Here is a 24,787-nt window from a genome sequence, read left to right as displayed (position 1 = left end):
TAGACAAGCAATACCCTTTTCACACAATATAGTTTTTATGCACCAAACATATAGTTTTATAGTAGTATTTTAATATGAGTATTGATGATTTTAAGTACTCATTCGTTAAAAGAACAGCATTAGTGAAATACTAATACAATATTAATACAACGACGAGTGAGCTTGCGTTTTGAAGCAAAATTTCCTAAACCATGTTGTCATTGAAAAGATATCAATGTTCTTAGTATGGGTGCGGAAACCTGAATACCATATCGATGATGTTTTGCTGGTTCTTACTTTCCGACTTTAATTTTTGTGTGTGTGTGTGTGTTTTGAAAATGATACATTTGTTACAGTTGCTGTACCCTTCTTGCAATAAATTATGCCTCCCTGCGGAGGCGCATCCTATACATTGCAAACCATTGCTCCTCAGTCTTCTGCACTAAATACAACATGTAAATTAAAAAATGAAACACTCAGTTTGTAATCAGATAGTGCAAACTAAATATGAGGTAAATTTTAAGCGTGGAATGATTAATATGTTTGAAAATTGATCAAATGTTTTTCTTTTTAATAGTGAAAACTACTGGATCAGTTAATGTACTGCCTCTTGGAGGTGCAACTCCTCTCAATACAATAACAACACCATCAGGTGTGAAAATGATAGTTGTTTCATCATCTGGTTTAACATCATCTGGACAGCAAGCGATCACGATTATAACTACAGCATCTACATCAGGTACTCATGCTAGCATTTTCATCAGGTTAAAATAATATGCATATCTTAGATAAGAAAATGTTTTGTAAGACCTGTTTTGTGTAAACAGTGTTTAATGATAATCTTAAGCCCCTTTAGGTCCTTGTAGTCCCCTTTCGATCTTGGACCAATGAAGTTCCCTATTATTTTCTGCTTAAAAACATTAAGTAGTTTGCCGCAAATGTTTACCTGTTTAGTATTAACTTAGCCAAAAAACTTACTTTGTGGATTAAAATGTGATCTTTATTTGTTTTTTTAAGTGCAGACTTTATCCTAACATTTCGATTGATCGTATGAAAAAAAGTCTTAGTTTGACAATAAAACGTTTTTGTAGGTGCATGTACGATGATTGAATCATTACTTTTTATGACTTCCATAATATCTCGTTTTTGGGTAAATATTGCTTTTTTGTTGTCTCCTGACAAGCACAATATAACGAGGGGTTACTCTAGTACCTGATTTTTTTTTATCAGTTGAAGAGTAGCTTCTGATTTTAAATTAACTTGAAATTGATTTACTCAGAGTTCCTTTGCATGGTATCTAAATCAATTCTTTTTCTTTTGTTCTCATCACTTATTTGTTTTTCTAATATCATCAGTGGTTATTTAATTGGTTATTGAATCAGAATCTATCCCTGTTTTGTGAAAGATTTAAAATCATTTTTACATTTTACTAAAAAGTATATTTCCTGTGTAAAAAAATGTTTATTAAATTTTGTTTCCGACTGTAATTTTCTGTTTTTTGAACTTTAAATCTTTTTGCCAGTGAATTTAAGAAATGACCAAGCACATAAATAGAGCAAAAACTTGAGACGTACACCTGTTACGTTAATTAAAAAGAAATGAAGCAAACATTTTATGTTCTAATTCAGTGCTGAAGTTCACCATTATAATACTCTAGAAATATGATGCAACTTTGTTAAGATTTTTCTTTTTAAAGAGACTTTTTGAGAAATAGATGCTATATGAGGTACATATTGTTGGGAATTTCAAATGATATTAACAATTCATGTTTATTTCGATATAATATTTGGCTGTAATAAAATCTCTATTTTCTTTTATCTTGGGAAGTTACAAATGCTAATTCAGTGCTTATAACGTATTTCCTGATCTCAGACACGTGCATGCCTTACGTCATGAAATATCGTAAAGGACTTAGTGTTTTTTTAGTGTATATTTTATGTACTAACATCCTGCAAAAATTCAGCTTTCTCTTAATTAGTTGCATTACGAAAAGCGTATGATCATAGTACTGCTCTTGCAGTGTTTCAGAGGGGGTAGGGGTTAGGAATTTGTATTTTTTTAGTGTATACTTTATGTATTAACATTCTGCAAAAACTTAGCTTTCCCTAAATTAGTTGCGACAAGAAACCTTTATTGACTGGGCAAGCAGTTTAAAATTGTAAACTTTAACAGCACACCTAACTTTTAAATTATTTGAACTACGATTAGTTAAATGATTCTTTATTAGTCATATTACAAATTGATCAATAACGGTAATGCAAGTTTACTAAATTATTTATGCTTCGAGAGAACTCCCTTTTCAATTAATATTTCATATGTAAATTGCTCGCGGAAAAAATTCATTTTTATATCAGTACCATGGCGAAAAATAAAACTAAGTAATTTCAACCACAAGTATTGTTTTCTTCACATGACTACAATTACACTTAGCAACTTAAAGGACACTAATTAAATTAGTTATTGGTGCTGTAACTTTATATGATTTGATCCCCCACCGACCAATACATATTTTATGATTATGAATTGCCTTTCAGTTCTTAACTTTTAAAATTTAAATTAACTAAAAGTATTGTCTATTTAAAAATCTAAATTAACTATTTTAAATTTACAATGAATTATAGGGTCTCAAGTTCTTCATACAACAGCATCCCCCATTACTCTCACTATGCCAACATCAGCTCTTGGAAGTAAAGTAAGCAGTATTACTATACCTGCAAAAAGTCTCACTAGCCAAAGTTCAAATCAAGTAAGTTTGAAACTATATATACAAATTATATTTGAAAATGAAGAATCTAAAATTGAAAGAATTAATTAGATTGTCTCCATTTAATATTTCTAAGGTGTTGTGGAAGTGATTTTCAATACTGTTACAATTGTTTATATTAAGGAATGAACAGGGTTGTGTTCATTTTTATGATCAGTTCATAACTGAATAATTCATTTTTTTTTTAAATTAGTAAATTGAACTCATTTATTTAAAAATGAAAAAGTATATGTAATTAAAAATTATAAATTCATTAAATTTTAAATAATTTTAGACAGTAGGCTCTAAGCATAATAAAACTCTTAATTTATTAGCTTAAACAAGATGGCGACGAAAAGCTGAAGAGCAAGTGATGCTGAATGTTATGAAATAGAATGAGAGAAACAACTAACGTTGTTTTACTTGTGTAGTATAACTTGAAGACTGATAAAAGTGAAAATGAAGAAACCACTGAACCAAAACCAATGTGCTTATAGTGCAATATTCTGAATTTACACTGTTCAAACAAATGACCTTTCGTTTCTTTTAGGAGATTCTGCTATGCTGTTAATTTTAAGGCTTGATCATGGGTCTTTTAGACACATTTGTTCATGAATGACACATCTCTATAGTTAGGGCAAACCTAACCTGGCAACATTGTGAAGACTAAGCCGATATTAATCACAGCATTTCAACTCTGGCAGGTTAGGTTTGCCTGGAATGTAGTTTATTTATTTGTATTTATCATAATTTGTTAATCATTATTTTGTATTAATATTTTGGAATTTGTGAGTTCTAATCAACAGTGCCCACTGAGCATGGTGCGTCATATAATTTATTGAATTTACTATGCTATCACATATGATTTGTTAGAAAACAGCCCATGTTCTTACTTATATACAGTTTTTAAAAACATTCATGATTTTACAAAATATTTGATACTCTCGTAAAATCTTCATTGAAAATGATTCAAGTTCTTTTAGAAATGAAAATTGAAATATTATTTTTCAAACTCAATAGTTGTTACTTAGGAATTCCAGCAGCAGTAGAATCAAAGCTGTTTAGTTGTTGCCAGAAACAAAAATGAATTATAGTTATAATTTAGTTTATTGTTACAATAAAAACAAATGAGTTTCTAGTCTGAACTTCAGAAAGTGTATGGTTGTGAATTTTGGACTTAAGGAACTTTTCAAGTTTTATTGGATTTTTTAGATTTTTCTCAATTTAAGTCATCAATCAGAAAGCTTTTTTAAAAGCTTCTTTTCACCATACACGTTTTATTTAACAAAACCATGGCTAATGATTTGTTGGACTAAAGTTAAATGGATTAACTAATGCCAAACCTGTATGGCTCTTAAATAGTAAACCATTGAAATGCTAATTTGTTTTAAAAAAATTAAGATCAGTTGATAAGTCCTTGACCCTTCTCTTGCCACGCAGAAGGAACTGGACTTCTCAGAAACTATTTCATTAAAAGCATTAAGTGTGTAAATTTTAAAACTGAAATTTGTTGTTTTCTTAGAGTTCTAATAGCCAAGTAGTGAATCCAGGAGCTCAAATCCTTGCGTTACCTGCACAAGGTATTCTTTCTGGTGGAGCGCTTCAAGCAAAACAAACTGTAGTGGGTGGTCAAAAAATTCTTACTCTTGTACCACCCAGCTCAACTACAGCAATATCTGAGGTATTCTTCAGCTCATATTTGTTTTGTAACCTTAAATATTTCATAAATTGTATCTATTTCTGATGCATGTTTTTCTACGTATTTTTATTTGTTCACTTGATTTTTATGAACTGCTTATCAAACGTGTTATGAATCCCATGTATATTTATTAATTTTTATATGTTTTGTTTCGTCTTTGCTCTTTATTAGTAGAATTTCAGCTACATGTCTTTGAAAGAATTTTTTTCAGCGTAATTTTAGCTACAGCTCAATTTCTTTTTATCAACACCTCAGAATGTAGGTATTAGTTATTGAATAGTGGAGAGTAATGTTACTTCTTTACGAATTTTTCTGCTCTTAAAACAATTAAATCATTTGTACATTTCAGACTGCTACATTGTTTGGAATGCCTCTGAAAGTTTATAGTTTTTTCGTGTTTAAATGTATATTATGAGTGAGAGCTATTTTGACATTTTTTTTTAATAACAAGACTCACACATGAAATAAAATTAGGATTTTTATAAACCTAGTTTGCTGGTTTTGGTTTTCTATTTTAAATATTAAGTACAGTTTCTTTTTTAAAAGTCCCAGTATTTGCTTATACAATCACACCTTAATATCTAGAACCACATTATCTCAAAACCCTAGGTGTCTCGGAAAGACCCCCCCCCCTACATTTTATATAAAAATTTCCATTAATTATCTTGAAATTTAGTTTTCCACGCCATTGGGAATAGGGGTCACGTTTTCATGGCTGACCTGTTTTCAAACGAAAGTTGGAAAACATGTTCCTCAGTATTCCGCATTTTTACCTTCTACAAAAGGTCTAATGAAAAGCTGAAATTAAATATACTTGACACTAAAATTTGAACTTTGAAGGTGTTGGATGAAAAAAGCAAGCCAAAATTGCTATTCATTTCCAAATAATTTGTTCATCATTATGCAAAGTGGTAGTGTAGAACATAAATAAATGAACCTCGTTATCACGGCACCTTTGGGACTGTCAACAAAATGTCGTCATAGCCGGAGCAACCTCTTAACCGGAATAGTTTCAAAATTCGTAATTAAACATTAGTTTATAATAAAATTACAGATTTAATGAAGAAATTAATATTTTCATGTTTTTAATTTGATATAATTCATATAGTTTTGAATTCTAGGTGGGTTAAACTAAAATTATAAGAAAAGAAATTGCTTCGTTTTTTTTTAATTCTAAAATAGTCCAATAAGGATTCGCTTCGTTTCTGGATGACATTTTTAACACTTCTACTTTCCATGAAGTTAATTAATAAATAAATAAAAGGGTTTCCTGCAAACATCAGCAAGAAAGAAACCAAGAAAAAATCACTTTTGGCCAGAATTTTATTAGATTTTTTAATGGCTAAACTCCACCTTTCAAAAGTGGAAAAACCTTTTCTGATTCTTTTCCCCATTTTAAAGTTGTGTGTTCCTTTTCAATCTTTTGACCCGAGCTCTTATCTTTTTCTCACATGGGAGAGACTAGCTGTGACCACCTACAGCTAGGGACTTTCTTTTCCTGCTGCTTCCCTAGTACAGTACAGTAAAACCTGTGAAGTTGACCACCTGTCTAAGTTGACCGCTTTTTTTCATAGACTAATAATAAGAGTAGACCGAGCTATGGCAACCCTTTTGCTGCTCATAAACCAAACCATGTGACTGGTGGATATCCTAGCAACAGCGGGCGTTAATCGTAGCAGACGATCAACGCCAGCGCGAAATAAAATAAATAGAATTGATGGAACACGGAAGAATGATCTTTTATGGAGTCCGATTTGTAAATTTGTTATTCTGTTGTAAATATTTTGTTAATATAGTGAGTTTTTCGTTTAGATAGTATTGTGCATTTTCTTTAGTCAATTTCAATAACTCTCTAAGCAATAAAAGATGCAAGCGACCAAGAAGAATCAGCAAACGGTAAGATTTTTACCTACAGTTTCAATTCAAGATACCGATTAGTACATTTTTGCGTTAACGCAAAACGTTTAAGCCATTTCGTTCACGCCAACGCTGACAGCTCCAAATGAAATAAAAGTTACCGAAAACTGATCAAAAACTATTACTAATGTCAAAATAATGCATAACTAAGAGAAAAAAAGTTCAATCTCTGCACCTGGAAGTTTTTTTAAATGAAAACACATTGTCTTAAAATACATGTCGAGTGCCAAACTATGGATAATGCTGCCATCTAGCAACCATGCTGCCAAAGTCTTCGCCAAGCCCTTCCACTAGTCACATGATACATCTATGAACCAATTTTTTTCATCAGCAAGAATGAGAAAGCTCGGTCTACTTATTATTAGTCTATGCTTTTTTTAGCACGGAATTAGAGTTTATCATATAAATCAACCTTTGTAAGTTGACCACTAAAGTAGTGCACCGCAAGTGGTCAACTTACACAGGTTTCACTGTATTAAAATCCACCTGCTTTGCATTCCTTTCGATTATCCTTCTTGTCAAAGGCTAAAATCTATTGCTTATAGAACTTACTTGCCCCCTGCCATTCTTGAGGCGACATGTGTGATCTATAAGGTCTATAATAACACTTGTCTCTTTTCTCTTGTCAGAGTCAGAAATTTCTACAATAAAAGTTTCCAGATATTTGTTTTATTTTGCCAAAAATATTTCAATTTCAAAGAAAAATTCAATTTTGTGTGAGCAGCTAAAACTCGTCGTGAAATCCAGAGCCATGTAACATTAGGATTGTATATCATAAGTTCAGGACTTTGAAAAAGGGACGTGACATCCAGAGTGTCGTGAAATCCGGGTGTCAAAATAATGACATTCGTATGTTTGTAATGTGAGAGTTACTGAGGTAATTTCTTCAAAACCTTGATAACTCAAAAACTAGATATTTCTAATTTTTTTCTACTCAGGAGAGATTGGAACTATTAATGTTGTACTGTATCGTTTTTTCAGAAGAAGCATTATGCAATTGTAAGTGCTTTTATCCAAAAAAATGTCTTAAACATCTGCAGTGTATGTTAATGCTGCACCATTTTAAAATTTTGCTAATTTTGCATTTTTTATTCTTTAGGCTAGCTCAGAAAATTCTGAAACTACAGATGCCTCCAATTCCTTGTTGGGAAAAACAGAACAGCCTTCTTTGTTAATTTCAGACAATACTTTAAGCGTGTGTCAAGGTAATGGAACTAAACGGACACTTGAAAGTCCATCTGGAGAAATAAGTGAAGCAAAAAAAATTTGTCTAGATGGTGTGCATTGTGGTGAGGACGATAATGTATCAACAGTTCCAAAATCAGATCCACTAAGTGAAATTACTGAAAATAATGATGAGCATAGGACTAATTCTCTTAATCAGTGTTTAGATGGTATTCATTGTGGCGAGGCGGATGTTATACAAAAGAAATCTTCAAAAGTGTGTGATGACGGAATTCATTGTGGAACGGATGATGAAGATGAAGTTAATGATGGGGAGAAAATGGACACTTCAAATTCTAAACAGGTGTGTTCAGATGGAATCCATTGTGGAACAGATGATGAAGATGAAAAAGCAACCAGCAGTGAAGCATTTGTTGAGGCTAAGAATGATGCAGAAAATTTTGCAAACAATTCTACGACTGGTGGTGAAAATACCAAAGGTACTGCAAGCTTGAAAATTTAAAATATTACTTCAGTTTTTTTTAGATGTTAATTTTTACTATTTTTCAAAAATTGTATCAGAAAAAGGAAATACAAATAGTTATACAACAATTAGATATGTCACTATTTACATGCCACAAAATGTGAAATGGTTTGTTTTAAGTAATATTGTCCAAAATACTTTTGTAGTTGATAATTGGTTTTGTGTAAACTCTGTTTCTCATCTAATTTGGTTATTGAATGGGTCTTTAGAAAAAGAGCATATGTTACACTTGATGTTAGTTAATATTTATTCCTTCCTGTCCTAGAAGAACGGCATATGTTAGAGATTAAAAATTGAACTTTTAATTTTTTACATATGCCCTCCTTCTAGGGACCCATTCAAATTTATAATAATGTAATAAATTTTCTCTTTTTACCGCTTAAAAAAATGTTAGTCCAAATATAATCACTGAAAATATATTTGTTTGTCAAAATGTTCTGTACACTAGTTGTGCATCTCTGTATCGTATGCAATACTGCAAACTAGCCTGTTTTTGTCTAAAAGGATTACAGACTAAATATCGTTAAGAATTATAATATATATATGTATAAACATATATTTTATTGAATACACAGCTCTAAATGTTATCTCATTTTATATTACGTGAAATTGAGAAATTGATACGGAATTTTCAAGTTTGCTGTAAATGAAGTTATTAGTATTTCACTCTTCAAGTTAATAACATAAACCTGGAAAAGATGACTCTGCTTTGCTTTCATACTTACTCACTTGTGCAAATTAATTGAAACAAAATATTTTTTCCATTAATTTTAAAATAATTCCAAGTACTTTTCATCAATCAAACTAACATGTGTAAAAATATTTATGGGATGAATAAATCCTTTACCTGACATCAATTTACACCAATCAAAGGGGTTCTGAGAGCGCATGTGCATGAATCTCCAAGAAAGCTGCATGATCACGTCAGTTGAGATTTCACTGTTGTCAGCAATGGATGTGACATTGCAAAAGCATACAAGGATTGTTACTCTTTTCGAACGCCTATAGAGAGATTTCCAAGTCCTTTGGCGTTAGTATTGCAACTGTGAGCCATATTATAAAACAAAGTAGAGGAACAGGATCCATATTTTCAAATTGGAGAGGGAAATGTTGCCGAAAATCCAAATTAACACAGAGAGATGACTCTTTTCTACTTATGCAAAGTAGTCCCTCAAAAGACCAGCGCAGCATTTAAGAGAGATTCAAAAAAGAATAGAATAAATATTAGCTCATCTACTGTTCTGAGGCGCCTTTTTTCAGACTGTCGGCTGATGAAGAAACAGCTTCTGATCCAACGAATGAAGAAGAAGTGCTACTTGTGGGAGTTAAAACATAAGAATTGGACTGGTAAATATTGGAGGAAAGTACTATTTAGTGACAAAAATAATTTCTTTGCCCTAGACGAAAAAACTCAACACGTGCCTCCAGGGGGAAAAGAACATGAACCAATTTGTAAAACTATATTAAAAGAACTATGTTTTGGGGTTGTTTGGGTTACGATAAGGTTGGTTCTTTGCAGCCTGTTTAGGGTATGATGTGTTCTGAGCAATATATTACCATTCTGGAAAAAAGGGTTTTACCAGAGTTGAAAAAACGATAGCCATATGGAACGGGGATTTTTTAGCAGGATTTAGATGCCATTCCATTCTCTCCAAATGGTCAAAAAATTCATATCTGAGAACCAAATTGTTACATGGAATGGCCTGGGAGCTTTCCTGATATCAAGCTAATTTAAAGTCTTTGTGATATATACATGAATCGTCTATTGCATATGGACTGTACAACTATGGAGAGGCCAATAAGTGTTCTAATTCATGTTTGGGACAAGCAGAGGGGTGATTGTGTTCCGGTATTTTTCCGAATTTCCGGTATTTTCGGACGTATTTCCGGTATTTTCATGTCCGAAAATACCAGAATATAATTATAAATATATTGAGATGGACACCTATCTCTTAAGAGGAACAAATGTGAAGATAATTTGTATAACACCAGCTCAAAAGTAACTTTGTAATCCATTAAAAATTTAATTAAATGTACACACAATATTTTGACTCAGAACTATTTAAAACTATGGCAAAGGTGCACCCCCGCCCTCCATTCTCACTTTGAAACTTTCGGGTATTTTTTGATGAACTCGCAATCACCCCTGGACAAGTACTCGTACATTATAAATGATTGTAAAAAAATTGTGCATGCCGAATCTTGTCCAAATGTTAGTATAAAGTCCTGGATTGATTTTATATAAATTTAAATAAAATACCATATTTTCTTAGTTTTCTCAATTTTTCGAGTTTATTTCAATTAATTTGCACAAGGGTGTATATTATTCCTAGTTTGATTGTAATCAGAGCTATTTAACGTGAAGTATGAATATTAGTACTGAATTTGTTTCTATATTGCATTTATATTAGCCGCTTTTTTGAATTCAGCCACTTTATGGAATCAAAACTGTTTAGATCAAACACAATTCAAATGAGTGGCGACCACAGTATTATATTGTGAATTGCTAGAAGTTTAAATCATTTGTCATTTCGTAATGAAGCATCTTTCAATACTTAGGTAAGAAATTAAGTTCTGGAGATTTTAAAAGGGCAGAGATTGCATAAACATTTTTAAAGACTTTCTTTGTGTGTGTGAAATAATTATGTATTCTTCCTGACCAAATTGTGCCAGGTTTATGAGAATCTACTGTGTTCGACTCTTGCTTATTTTTAATGTTTAGACTTATTTTGTGTGTGTCTCTCTTCAAAGGTGATCCATCATCAAATCAAACTCCAGATTCAAGCTCTCAAGCGCAATCTCAGTTGGAGCCTGCACAGTGCCAATCAGCTTTGACTTTAGAAGAGCCTGGTGCTCAGCCACCTGCTCAGATGTGTGCTGATGATCCTCCCGCACGATCAGAAGTCAACGCATCTGATTCTTCCGCTGAAGTGTCCAAAAATTCTGCTAGACGTAAGTAATTTGAAGCAGAGATTCCTAAAATTCTTACGTTTAATTTTTTTTAAAGTTATAATTGTAAAATCCTTATGTAGGTATGTGTCCTTCTGTGCAACAACAAACTTTTGGAGTTTTGCAGATTTTCAGTAAAAAAATTTACAAAATGAACTAAAAACCTTTATTTCTTTTCGGTCAAAAATGCACTTTATTGGAGAAACTTGATATCATCAAGAACAATATTTGCTATTCATTGTGTTCAGACAATGGAAAGCAGTGCAGCATAGTGAAGTTTTTTCCTTCCATTTCGCTGTGTATTTTCTAAAAATTTCGGCTTCTGTTTTTCCCAAGGAGGGAGGGGGGATGGAATGAGATATAGTATTGAATTCGATTCACAAGCCTCAATAATTTGCAATTGAAGTCAAAAGAGGTGGAACTCTTTTGACCTTAACTAAAATAACATTAATTACAAATTGTTCTTAATCTGCTATATGTGTAATGTAATTTTAATAAATAGAAATTTAATGGATATATTTTATTTCTAATAGAGTCATTAGTTACACTTTCTGCTGCAGCCATTTCTTCTGGTAGTCCATTCTCACCAGTCATCGCAAAGAAGGATGTTTTGCTCCCTAATAACCAACTTACCAACAACAGTATTGACAGTTCTGACATATCAAGTTTAAACCTGAAAGTTGACCTTTCTTTGATTAAACAGGTATTTAACACTATTTATCAAAGCTTAATTTGCTAGTGATTTAAGAAATATGTAGTCATGAAAGCGGGTTTCATAAAATCTTCTTTTTATTTACAATTACTGATTCTCTGTTTAATGAGGATCTCTAAAGATGTTAAAGATCATTTTTTGGAGTCTCCTTTTAGGCATGAATTTAGAAAAATCTCTCTCTGTCTTCATTTTCCTCTGTCTCATTAGACAACCTCTAAATTATTATTCAATATTTTGCTGGTTATGTCTTTGTTAGATGCTTCTTTTATCATACCACATTGTCAACATTTACAAAATGGAAATGATAGTTGCATTCACAGAGAGCTCTTTCAATGCCCACCTTTAATGAATGTTTTTCATTAAAGCATTTAAAATAGATTGGGCATTTTACAATACATGCATTAGGATACATTTGGCAATAGATTGTTTCGGAAAGGGATAATCGTTCCTGAGATTTCCATTGTGTGCAGCCAGACAGCTTAATAAAAATACTTCATTGACCTATTGAATCTTAACTCAAACACCTTACACAAGATCAAGAATTCAAAGCCTTATTTCAATTTGATTCATTAAAACGGTTGATTCAATCAACCGGCGTCTTCTGTTCTAGGTATTTGTAACACATTATCAATATATAAATATAAGCATTGATGTTACAGTGAGCAGATAAATGTTAGCATCTGCGAGAAACGTGTTTTCGAGGTGTGTGAAGAAACGCATCTTGGGTTTAATATAATATGATTAGGAAATGTTGGAATTTGATGTTTTTTCTCTGGAAACCAAATAAGCAAGCTTGTACAATAAAACTAGAGTGTAATAGACGACAAAAATGCAAAACGAAAAAGAAAAGAAAATTTTCAGTTACTGCCCTTTACTTACCCATGGCAATATAAGTTTTTGTATATGTTTATGAAATAACTAATGTATGTGTTTTTGTAATTAGGAATGTACCACTCCTGTGAAATCAGAAGAAACTCCTAAAAGAGAAAATCAATGGTATGATGTTGGAATTTTTAAAGAATGCTGTGGTTTGGTTTCACATTTTTATCTTCCTCCTGAACCCAGTGATAAAAAAGATTCAGTAAGTGCTCTTTTAATATGGTGCAATTGAAAATAATTGGTCGTTAACTTACCTTAGCCTTTGATACATTGATGACCTAATTATTTTCAATTATCATAACTTTCAAGTGATTCAAAAAATATATATCCACCTGATTTAGAACTTATCTGCACGAATGAAAATCAACAAAACTGAGTTCCTTGATTTATAATACTTGTCGTCCAATGTTGTCTGTATTGATAAAAGATTTTCTTTTGAATTCCATGTTAATAGTCTGATTTCATGGAATTCAAATACCTCCATTAAAGGTTTTAATAATACGTTAATTTATTAAATCAATAGATTAAAAACTGTGTCAAAAAAGATTTTGTTTTATTAACCTTAATTTACTGAAAATGCTTTAGATACTAATAATATTCCTTCGTTTATTTTATGCTGTGTTAGACAAGTAGAGAATTGTCCATTAGAATGATGTATAACTCAATTGATTAATTGCAGAAAGGGCACCTAAGCTATTTAAGACGATGGGATCTATCCTGAAAATATCTAATAGGTTTTGCTTTTGTGCCATATCTTGCTTTTTCCTATTTACATTTTTTATTCCTCTGATTTTATAACTGTTTTCTTACCTGGAATCTTGCATATCCTGTAACCGTAACTTTTGCTTATGTATTTACTGGTTGACATTCTCAATTTGGTTCTATTTTTGACTGAGCCACTTGATTTCAGCAGGTTAGGAATTTTGTTCCTTTTCTGTTGGTGCTCGAAGCAGGGTTCGTATGTTCCTTCAAAACTCCTCCAATACTCCTTCATTCAGGAAATTTTTTTGAAGTGCCCTTCAAACTCCTCCATTTTGGTTTTAACTCCTTCAAAACTCCTTCTTTTTTAGCTCAAGACTGCATGATCTTCCTCTATGACGGTAACTTAAAATACTTCGATCGACAACTTAACTTCGCCATTAAGGCGATTTCACTGTAGCAATTTCCTATATTTATTTTTTCATAAAGATTTGATTTACAAATTTACCATAGAAGTCATAAAAGTTGAAGGTGAAAATGTTATTAGATGACTTAGATATTTCATAAGTGAAGTAAAACATGCTTATAAATAATGCTTGGCTATTTTTTCAAGTTTTATGATTATTGTTTTCATTTCAGGGAGAAGGGGGTTAAATATATTGAAAAAAGGGCGACATCATTTAAGGGCAGCCCATTAGTACTCCTTCGAAATCTCATTTTACTCCTTCAAAACTCCATCATTTTATTTCTGAAATTGAGTACGAACCCTGTCTAAGGCTCTCGGAGAAAGGTTGCATGTTTCTGAAACCTTCCCACATACAGGACTGCAAGAGCCTTCTAATGTAGGGTCAGGTCTTCCCCTTGGTAACGTGTTAGTCCTTGCATCTAGTACTTTCTTTACTCTTTCCCCCCTTTTAAATTTTTACCTAATCTTGCATTTTAAATATTTTTTTCATATTATGATTTCTTGATCAATTATGTATTTTTGATATTTTTATCATATTTCAGTTTCTTGATATGTTTTTCTGGAATATATATATTTACATACATACACACAATACAGATACAAATTGTGTGGTGCTGTGGAAAGACTGAAACTAACGAAAGCAGATGCAATTTTAATTTTTTTCTGCATATTTTATATTTTTTTAGGAATATGGGTTTCCCCCTTCATAGTATATATATATAAAAAAAAAAGATGTGTGATGATGAAGCAAACAAATATGAGTGTACTATTAGCAAAGAAGTTAACCATATTTAGTTATTTTCTTGGTTTTGATTTCAAAATCTTATATTTTAGTTTCTCTTTTGTTTAGGATTCAGACTCAGTGCCAGATCTCTCTAGCCTCAAGAAGCGAGAATTACAGCCAGGAACTGCCTATAAATTTAGGGTGGCTGCAATTAATGCTTGTGGTCGAGGTCCTTGGAGTGAAGTATCAGCATTCAAGACATGTTTGCCCGGTTATCCTGGAGCACCCTCTGCTATAAAAATCAGCAAGGTATAACTTGTGTTTTTTTTTTTTGTAACATGAATTGATTTTAGGTGCATTATTTTTTTTTTCATTTACTTGATTGCTTATCTTCTGAAATTTAATTAATAATCTTTGTTTCAAAAAACTTATCAGGTAAGAACATGCATTAAAATTTGAATATTGTGAATGAAATATTTTTGCATATTAGAAATTAAAAGATATAGTGAAGTGTTTTCCGAAAGTTTTCTTGAATTCTTTCTATAACTCTTTCTAAAGCTCTGAACCATGTTGAAGTGTCAATCATAGTTACAAAAATTGTTCCTGCTTCTGCTATAGATATATTGTAAAAAATCATTAAATTGAAAAATATTGAAATTATTAGTTTGTAATGTATTCGTAAGAGCTGACATTTTTGATGCCAATAAATGGAATCAATTCCATGTTACAAAAACCCTTATTCTTGAAGAACAATATTGGATTGAAAAATACTTCATCTTCCTCTTAACAAATATTGAATTACAATTACCCATGCATCTTATATTTAATTAAAACACATTAATAATATTTTTCAGAAATTCTTTTTTTTTAATTATGCCAATTTTTAAAGATATTCTTTAACATGTAAGGTATATACAAGGTGTGTCCTGAAAGCAGTAGGACTGGTTTTTTTCCTTAGCTAGCGGGTGGATAAAGGATTCATGCTTTTTGCGTGTGCATGAGCAGAGGAGGGCAGATGCGGCTCTTGGTCATTGGAGAGAAAAGATCGCTTGTACTGTGAACTCCTGTCAACACCTTTTCATGAAGAATTCTTGAGTATTTCTTGGAGTAGTGATATGTGTTTAAATTTTGGCCTAAAGCTTGGTAAAGACTCACAACATCATTAATGAAGCCATGGATAGATTGGGTCAGGGATGTGCTAGCTGCGCCAATTGAGCCAAACTGCGTCTATTGCCGATCCTGTACCAAACTGCTCCAAAAGACCACTAAATGGACTTTTCTGCACCAAAATCGGACAAACTTGCGCCAAAAGTGAGATTTTACTTGGAATGTTGCAGTTCCTTAGACATATTTGGCAGTTTTTGTTAATTATCAAGTTTGTGCATTTGAAGCTTGTTTTTACGATTTTTTGCGCATTTCAAAATCCGATTGCATCCGCTTTTGAAAAACTCGATTGTTTTAATTTATTATGTGATTCTGTTCCTTTGACTTGAAAAATTTTGTATTGACCATTATTTTCAACCATTCTTATCTTTTGTTTTTAGAAGAACACTTGTAAGTTCGTTTTCTTGCCACGCCCACTCGAAATGTCAATCTAGTTGCATCCAAATATATTTAAGTGAATGCCATCTATAAAAAATTAAGCTATTTATAAATTTAAGCTATTGCATAGACTAGCATCGTTTACACCTAATTTTAGGATTATATGCTGATTTGCCTTGGTTACTGTGCCATCTTTTTCCGTGGATAATAAGGAGTTTACAAAACTTTGTTATGTCCTAGCTTGGAATCATTTTAATGCACTGCTAAGGAATACCTCAAGCACTATACATTTTTAAAAGTAATTTCTTACTTGTGAGAAACACCTGTATAACATAACACATGTACATGTAAAATAAATTGCGTACACATGTTTGTAGATTTTTCATTAATATTAATTTTATATTTAAAGCGAAAAAACCTTTAACTGTTTTGTAAAATAATTATAATTGATTTTTATTGACTTTTAATTTTCTACAAATTGTGTGATTGAGTTTAGAATATTTGAATGTTTACTGTATCTGTTAGACTTTGTTAAAATTATTTCTATGATGAATAATTTATTATAGTTTTGCTAAAACTGAAAGTGACCATAAGTTGTTCCAACCTGTAAAACTACATTTTACTATCAATTTCGGTATGTTATATACAATTTCTAAGTGCATATCATCTCATAATCCTCGCAGCTGGAAATCTATTTTGTCTCTGAAAAATGCTTCTTCTAGAGAAAAGTTTTACATTTTTTCCTCATTAAACAAAGCAAAATATAAAATGCACATTTTTTTTGCATGTCCTCTAAATTCATTTTATTGACATTTTTACATTTTTATTAAAAAAATAATAATAGTGAATTATACTTTGTGTTTTAGAGTAACGATGGAGCGCACCTGTCATGGGAAGCACCTCAGACTACTTCGGGAGAAATAACAGAATACTCTGTTTATCTTGCAATGAGGTCAGCAACGACGGGTGGTCAAGGGGACAGCAAACAAACAGTGACATCCAACACATCCCAACTGGCATTCGTTCGTGTATACTGTGGCCCAGAACCATCTTGTACAGTCAGTGGTACACATCTATCATCTGCTCACATTGACATGACGACAAAACCTGCAATCATCTTCCGCATCGCTGCACGTAATGAAAAGGGCTATGGACCAGCCACCCAAGTGAGGTGGTTGCAAGGTAAGAAGTTCTTAATGACTTTTTTTTTCTTTCTTTTGAATATTATATTGAGTTTCCTGGCATGCCTTGTTGTTTACTTAAAATATTTAGTGCTTGCATTGTGAGCAGTTGAATTGAATTTAACGTGTGTAATACATATTTATTCTTTTATAAAATGGAGTTAAAATTTCCAATAAATAAAACTACTATTAAGTTGAAATTTGTATTTTAAGTTGCGCACACCTCTATCATAGAGTTCTTTCACAGTACAAAGATGTAAATAAATAGGCTGTAAATTAAAAAAGGCCTGTTTTTTTAAAGCTTCACTGAACACAGCAAACCGTAGCAGTACATTTAGTGCTAGCGATGATTACATTAAAAACATCTTTTTCCTTAAAAATATAGATTTCTGTTGGCGATGGTGCCATAAGATGGCTTAAAGAAAAGAAAAAAAAAAAAAAAAAAACTGAATATTTCAGTAGAATGTTGGTTTTTGAAAGTTATGTGTCAGAGCATAAAATAAATTTTGTTTTTGTGTTGCTGATACAGAATGTGCCTTTTAGCTATCCATCATTGAAGTATTTATACTGTACTTTTTTATTCTCTCATTATGTTCAAAACCTCTACTAAAAGTGGAATGAACATAAAAAAATGTGTGAAACTTCTATGATCACTATTTTCCGAACAACTTTTTTTCTGAAACGAAAAAAAAACTTAAGATGGCCACCAAATGGGAATATGTAGTTCATTATTTCAAGCCTGGGGAGAAATCATGGATATTTGCAGAAAAAAATAGAATTAAAATATTTTTTTTTTCATTTTGCTTCGAGCTCCTGACATCAGGATTGTAATATCAGCCAGCATTGGAATGACTTCTTTTTTTATTGATGCTATTCTATTTGCCTTTTTTTTTGAAAGGATTCTTTTTCAGATGAAGAAAGGGTGGGAGGGGGGTGAGGATCCAATTTATTAGTGTGACTTTAGGTAGACAGACAGCTCTGAACAGAACTGATTTCTGTTAAATTATGTGTCGATCTAATATCCAGTGATATCTTTGATAGCCAAACTAAGAGGTGAGTAATTTTTCACTGTTTTATGTTATGTTAATTACTAATCCAATTATAAAATTATTTCTTTCATGCAGTATCGGAACCCGCATCTGACATTTCAAAAATCAAAATAACATATCCAGCAATTTTTTAACATTTATTTATGCAACTATTTCATTTTTTACTTACATAGCTGCATATTTTTTTTAACCAAAAGGTGAAAGGAGGGTTAGAATTGTCAGTCACAATTTTTGTGCATATTAGTTGCTGCTAAATCGGTTCCGGTGTCATAGTAGACCTATTTTGGGAAATACTGTTCTATTCCAAGGCATTACAACAGTTTGGTATTTATCTCATAATTTCTTTTGCTGTTTTGCTTGTGGGTCATTCCATGAAAAGGTCAACCTGTAGGCCAAAATTTCAAACTCAATCAATATTAATATGTTATACATAATTTTAGAGATAACATTCTTAATTTTTGAATCTGGTAAAAGGTTTTTCAAGAAAGATGCCATGCGTCGAATAATTACTACTTGAAGATCTTCAACAACAAAATGTTAATTTTAACTATAAAGCATTCAAGAAACGCGACTTGTATTTTTGAGTTTACATTTGATGTACTTTTTTTTTCAGTTATTGCTTATATTTTGAGATTTTAGTTTCTTTAATTTCTTTCATTGAATTTTATTTATTTTTTCTCATGGAGCCTAATTTGAATTTTGTTACGTTCGTCACAAAACATTGTATTTTCCCTTCCACACTTTTTATAGAACTATAAAAAGAAAAATTTTGCCTAATTCTCTTCCCAAGAGCTATCTGGAATGCATTTAAAATGTTGAATTTTTATTAAATCATTTAATCAATTAGTTATCAGAGTGACGAACGTAACAAATTGTGACGAACGTAATCGCTTGAAACAAACACTGCATCTTTTGAATGTTTAGTTTAATAAGAAATAATGTATATATTGAAATAATTTATTTTTTTAAAATGTCATTGTATAATATTTTGCAATTTTTACAACAATTAACTCTATTTTTAACACATATTTGTGGAATTTTCTTGGGTCGCATTTTATGGAAAAAATGGCAGCTCCAAAAAAGAGGTAAAGCAGAGCAAGAATATCAGATAAACAAAGCAAAACTAACAGGAAAAAAGCAGCAGAGTGTATGCAAATATCATGGCCAGGAGGGGGGGGGGGGCGGCACAGAGAAACTGTTTCATGTTCAGATAAAAGAAAAAAAAAAAAAGAAATTAAGAAGACTAAGGAATCAAAAATGAGAAGTCAGGAGATGAGAATCAATTGCAGAGGAGTTAGTAAGCTAACGTTGTATAGAGTTGTAAACCAATGCAACTTCGCCTTTCTCAACAAGCTAAGTTAACGGAAAGATTCAAAAAGCATGCTGTTCCAAGTAGTCCCAGGAAAAAAATAGGCTCTTATATGTTATCTTGCTAAATAATAATGATAACTATGGAATTAGTGTGGCAGAAATGAATGTCAAAAAGTTCCTGGAAGAAACCTTCTTGAAAAAAAAAAAAATCCTTACAAAGGATTTTGTTTTCATTAAGAAGAGTACATTTCTCGATAGTTTTCTGGAAAAAGAAGTTCACTTGAACATTTTCTCTCACCCCAAGTTCTTGTTCTTTCTACTTAGGCATATTCACAACATGATTGTATATTTTAATGAAGAAAATATATTATAAATATTGAGAAAACTAAAAATTACTTGAAATCAGCTTTTTAATTGTTACTAAAAACAGTTTAAAAAAAAAAAACCTTAATTTTGGCAAAAAAGTTAACAAACTCAATTCAAGGCTAAATCTTAGCAATATGGATTACGCTCTTAAACTGATGACTTGACTTGAATCAAAGAAATCCTCAAAAACCTGCATTATATGAAACGTTTAAAGCGACGAAAATCCACAAATATATACTTAAGTTTAGCCTTGAAATTAAATTGTTAATTTTATTAACAAAACTGAATTTATAAATATTATCACTTTTCATTATTTTTGGCAGCAATTGAAAATCTACTATGTCACTTCCGTCATACAAAAAGGTTTATGATAAGAAATTCAAAGCTCTTGCATAAAAAGTTTAATTTCAAAACAAGAGAAAAAAATAAATTTTGCAAAAAACCAATAATAAAGCATTGATTTTATCCATGGTGAAAAGTTGTTGATAGAAGTGTTAATTTTAAGACAAAGTATCTGAGAGTGCTTACTTATTAATTAATATTTTGACCTGTAACAGGCTAAAAAACTAAACGAATCTATTTTTAAATTGGACTTCAGTACCTGTGACAAACGTAATTTCAGAGTTACCTTCGTCACACTTCATATTTTGAAGAAATATTTATTTCTGTATTATAAGAAAAATGAGCATTATTCTGCATGAAGAATAAAGTTAAGGAATGAAAATAATGCATTATTGTTTTTACAAAAAAAAGTACCTAAATTTTGCGAAAAAATGAGAGCTGAATTTCATGTTGCAAAAATGCTATTTTTGTCACACTAAAGTAATTTAGTTTCAAAAACCATTTTATGTGATTTATACCATGTTTTATTGCATGAATATTACACAAAAGTTTTATTTTTTCACAAAATTCTGCAAAACCACAAGTAAATGATTATTAGACGTTTAAAACTCATGTTATGCAATGAAACATTCTGAATGTTACAATCGTCGCTATGAAATTACCCTTGTGTTTTTCTTTCTTTTTTATGGCTCATTTTTATGTGTTGCTATCGCCTTTGTTTGCACAGGGAAGAGAAAAAGGCATATTTTTTGGGATAACTTAGCTAAGATGTTTGTCACTCTTATAGGATTTTTCCCACCTTCTCTTTTGCTATGTCATTTAAAACAAGTAAAAAAGTGGAAGCTTGATTTTACATAGTCCGTTTCATACGCTATCCCGTTTCCAAGGTCATTTTCTGCTTAGCATTGAAAATTCCTGTACCGGTAATTTTAAAGTAGTCATCATTTTAAATTTCCTTTCTTTCGAAACTCTGCTTAGTAGGTTTTTTTTTTTTTTTTTTTGAGAACTGATCGAAATTATATTTCCTCTTCAAGATTCACATGAACTTTTTCAAACTCTTTTTCTAGATAAATTTGTATCAAGTTTTTTGAAGCTGCTCTAGTATTCTTTCTGTTCCGTATTAGTCTTTATTGTCAAAGCATAAAAAACTTGAATTTTTATTTGCAAATGCAAACTAAGAAGCAAATTTGTAACAAAAATAAAATAAATAAGTGCTCTTATAAAACATGCTATAAATAAAAACAAGTAAAGATTACAGATTTCGTCTGCTAGTCTAAGGGGAAGATGTTAATTTTTAATCAATAAGCTTTGATTTTAAGCCCAGTCCTTTCTTTTAAGTTTTCCCCGCTTGGTGCATTTTTTATTACTAGTCCCGAGGAAATACGCAAAATCAAGGTTGCACTGTAATAAAATATACTGGTCAAAAACTTCAAGCTGTTTTTTTTCGTGTCTTTCCTGCCGAGAAAAAATTCAAGATTGTAAACTCACTGTATGAAAAATTTAAAATCATTCTAATTAAAAGTAATCCCTTACTGTCAGAGAAAAATTTGAAAAAAAAAAGAAAGAAAAAAAAAGACATCTGCAATGTTTTGGAAAGTTTTGTTTTCGGAATTAAAAGTTATAGAAAGCAGTAAAATGAAATTAATTAAAAATAATAGGGAATCTGGTTTTTATTTTCTTGAACAAAAAAGATATCTTGTAATAATCTTTTTTGCGATCACACAAAAATATGATCCGTTTCCACGATACAATTTTTTATAGTTATTGTTTTTGTTCTGAATTAATAAAAATGAAATTTTCTTTAAAAATTTCTTGTAATCTTTGTTATGTACATTATTTTTAAAAATGAGTTCTAATTTCATTCGATTAATTATATGGAAAATTCATGAATCAGGCACTTTCTTGTTCTCTGTCTTTTACTTTAACTAGCATTGTTAATCGTCAAACAATATAAAACTATACCATATTGTGTTGTGCTTTCTTTAGTTTTTAGTAAAAGCACTGCCTACAGGCTTTTTTTTTTTTTAAAGTTGTTTTGGAAATTCTTCCCTATGTATAAGTTTACCTCCCAACTTTGAACTTTGTTTTTTCTATTAAATTGATAGAATAATGAGTGAGTATTTATATAGATAATTGAATAAATTTTTTTTGTATATTGAATGGAAGATTGTTTACGACATAGAAAGTTAGAAATTTTAGAAACTGAAAAGTCGTACGTGATATTACAAGATGCGGGTCACCGTTACTGTAAACTGTGCTATTAAAATTTAATTTATTTACTAATGATATCATATTTCTATCATTTCCAATACAATAATTTTATATGTTTTAAGAATCTAATACATAAATTTTACATACAAAGAAATTTTAGTGATGCTAGTTTTCTATGCTAGTTCAGCTGTCATGTTATTTTTTTTAAGTTAAAGAATTTTTTTTTTAAAATTGTTTTTCAAGCACAACTGTTTCTAGTTTGTTAATCTTTCACGTTGAAAGATAAAATTAAATTGATAATTTTCTTTTTTTTTCATGTTTTTTTTTTCATTACAGAAAAACACTGGCTACGCACAATAGTGTCTCGTAAGAAGACAGTATTTTGTGATGCATGGCTTTCGTTACCAGATTTTTCAACTTGGCTTCATGCAGTGGAAAATGACGAATTTTCTGCTGGCTGTAAAATTTGCAATACTATATTTAGTTTGAGTAATATGGGCAAGCAAGCTCTAACAAGCCATACAAAAAGCAAAAGACATGAAATGTCATTGCAAAACATGAATTGCATCTCTAATTGAAGTTGAAAATTTCATTTCTTTGTCCAGAACATCTCAAAACAGTGTGTCATCTGATAAAATGGTTTCTCTGCACCAAACTTCAAAAGCTCTGCTCTTTCACAAAATCTCATTAAAACATTTCTAGTGTAATGTTACGGAAGCTAAATGGTGCTTGTACATAGTGCTGTGGAACATATGTCTTTCAGTATTGCGCTGCGTGCATTACCTGCATTTTAAAATGTTTTTTTTATAGTGACATTCAAACGCTGTTACAGAAAACCTAAATTGTATATATAAAATATATTGCATATTTTAAATAAGCAGATAAAAGAAACAAATTATTCTGTTATTTTTCCTGAAGTTCCTGAAGGTTTTCAAAATGTTAATGATCACCAAGTTTTGGTCATCATATAACTTAGTTTTAATGTAAGATATAGTATCCTTTGCATTCATATATTTGCATCCTTCCTAATTCTGTGCTTTCTTAAATAAATTTGAACAAAATGTAAGTTGGATAAGATAATCATGTGTGCGAAAAAGTTTTACTGATATCCATTTCTAAAAGTTGGCAACAATTTTAAAAGAACGAGTATTCTCTTCCCTGTCTGTCAAACATTTTTCGTCAAAGAATCTTTTTTTCTGTCTTCTAAATTCTATGCAATTATATTGATTTTCTGAAGTCCTTTGGATGTCCTGCATCCGAGGATACCAGTATCGACCTGGTACACATTGCCAGTCCAAAAAAGATCGGGTTACAGACGCACACACACACAGACATATGTGCACAAAAATTAATAGCATGCATTAATACAGACTAGAAGCAATATCTTATAAAAATTGGCCATGAAAAAAAAAAGAAATAGATTAGAAAATGAAACTTTTTTATGCTTAAGTATTCTTATCATTTTTAGATCTGATTGGAAGCATGTTCATTTCTTTTTCATTCTTTTTAAAGTGTTCATTTTCCCCCAAAACAGGATAAAACTTTTCCAAATTTTCTGCAAACAAGTTTTGGATTTTGCCAAAGGCCATCATAATTGTTCTGTTTTTATATTTTTCTAATACTAAATTAAGCATGATATTGACTGTTAAGACATTAAAATTGACATTTTTCTGAAATTTTTAGGCTTGTATGAGCTCTGATTCTTTAATCATCTTGTTCGATGAAAGTTTTAACAAAATATCTGTAAAACAACTAATGGACATTGTTGACAGTTTGTGGGTTCCTTCGAAAAAATGTAGGCAAATTTAGGTTTCTCATTTCTGTTTTTTGAGACACGCTGCTTCTTCAGATATAGAAAGTGGTTTCAACCTAGCAGTAGAAGGTTCAATCAAGAAAATCACTCTAATATCCACCGTTGACCTCCATGTGAATTTTAAATTTTTAAGTGACTATTAAAAAAAAAAAATTCTCAAGATGAATCAATGATTATTCCTCTCAAAAGCTGGGACTTACATACACTCCATTCTGCATTCCAAGCAAGCCTTTTCAGCTACACATGGATCTTGTCATTTATTTGAGCTTTGTACAATTTATTTAAAAATTTTGCTCAATTATGTGGGATTGAAAATGTTGAAGTTGCAAAGAAAGTAGATCAAATGGTTCATAATTAGCAAGGTGGAATTTCCTCAATTTAAATTAATCTAGAAATAATTCATGCAGCTTGTTATGCAATTGTTTTTTTTTTTTTTTTGTCTAAGAATCTTTCAAGTTGACTAAAGGAGAAAGAAGGAAAATGCATTGAAAAGTAAT

General features: G+C 31.0%; 1 protein-coding gene across 1 annotated transcript in view; it reads left to right on the top strand.

The window, feature by feature from the left end:
- The window catches only part of LOC129219852 (host cell factor 2-like), an 86,037-nt gene that overhangs the window by 41,936 nt on the left and 19,314 nt on the right, over window positions 1-24,787 (top strand). Inside the window, exons 14-22 of the mRNA XM_054854163.1 lie at window positions 557-718; window positions 2,601-2,725; window positions 4,245-4,403; window positions 7,438-8,002; window positions 10,798-10,998; window positions 11,529-11,698; window positions 12,651-12,788; window positions 14,602-14,784; window positions 16,884-17,199. Coding sequence (XP_054710138.1) covers window positions 557-718; window positions 2,601-2,725; window positions 4,245-4,403; window positions 7,438-8,002; window positions 10,798-10,998; window positions 11,529-11,698; window positions 12,651-12,788; window positions 14,602-14,784; window positions 16,884-17,199 — 2,019 coding nt within the window. The remainder of the gene's footprint in view (window positions 1-556; window positions 719-2,600; window positions 2,726-4,244; window positions 4,404-7,437; window positions 8,003-10,797; window positions 10,999-11,528; window positions 11,699-12,650; window positions 12,789-14,601; window positions 14,785-16,883; window positions 17,200-24,787) is intronic.

Source organism: Uloborus diversus, chromosome 4 (assembly GCF_026930045.1).
Source record: "Uloborus diversus isolate 005 chromosome 4, Udiv.v.3.1, whole genome shotgun sequence".
NCBI lineage: Eukaryota > Metazoa > Arthropoda > Arachnida > Araneae > Uloboridae > Uloborus > Uloborus diversus.
This window is presented reverse-complemented; position numbering and strand designations above follow the sequence as displayed.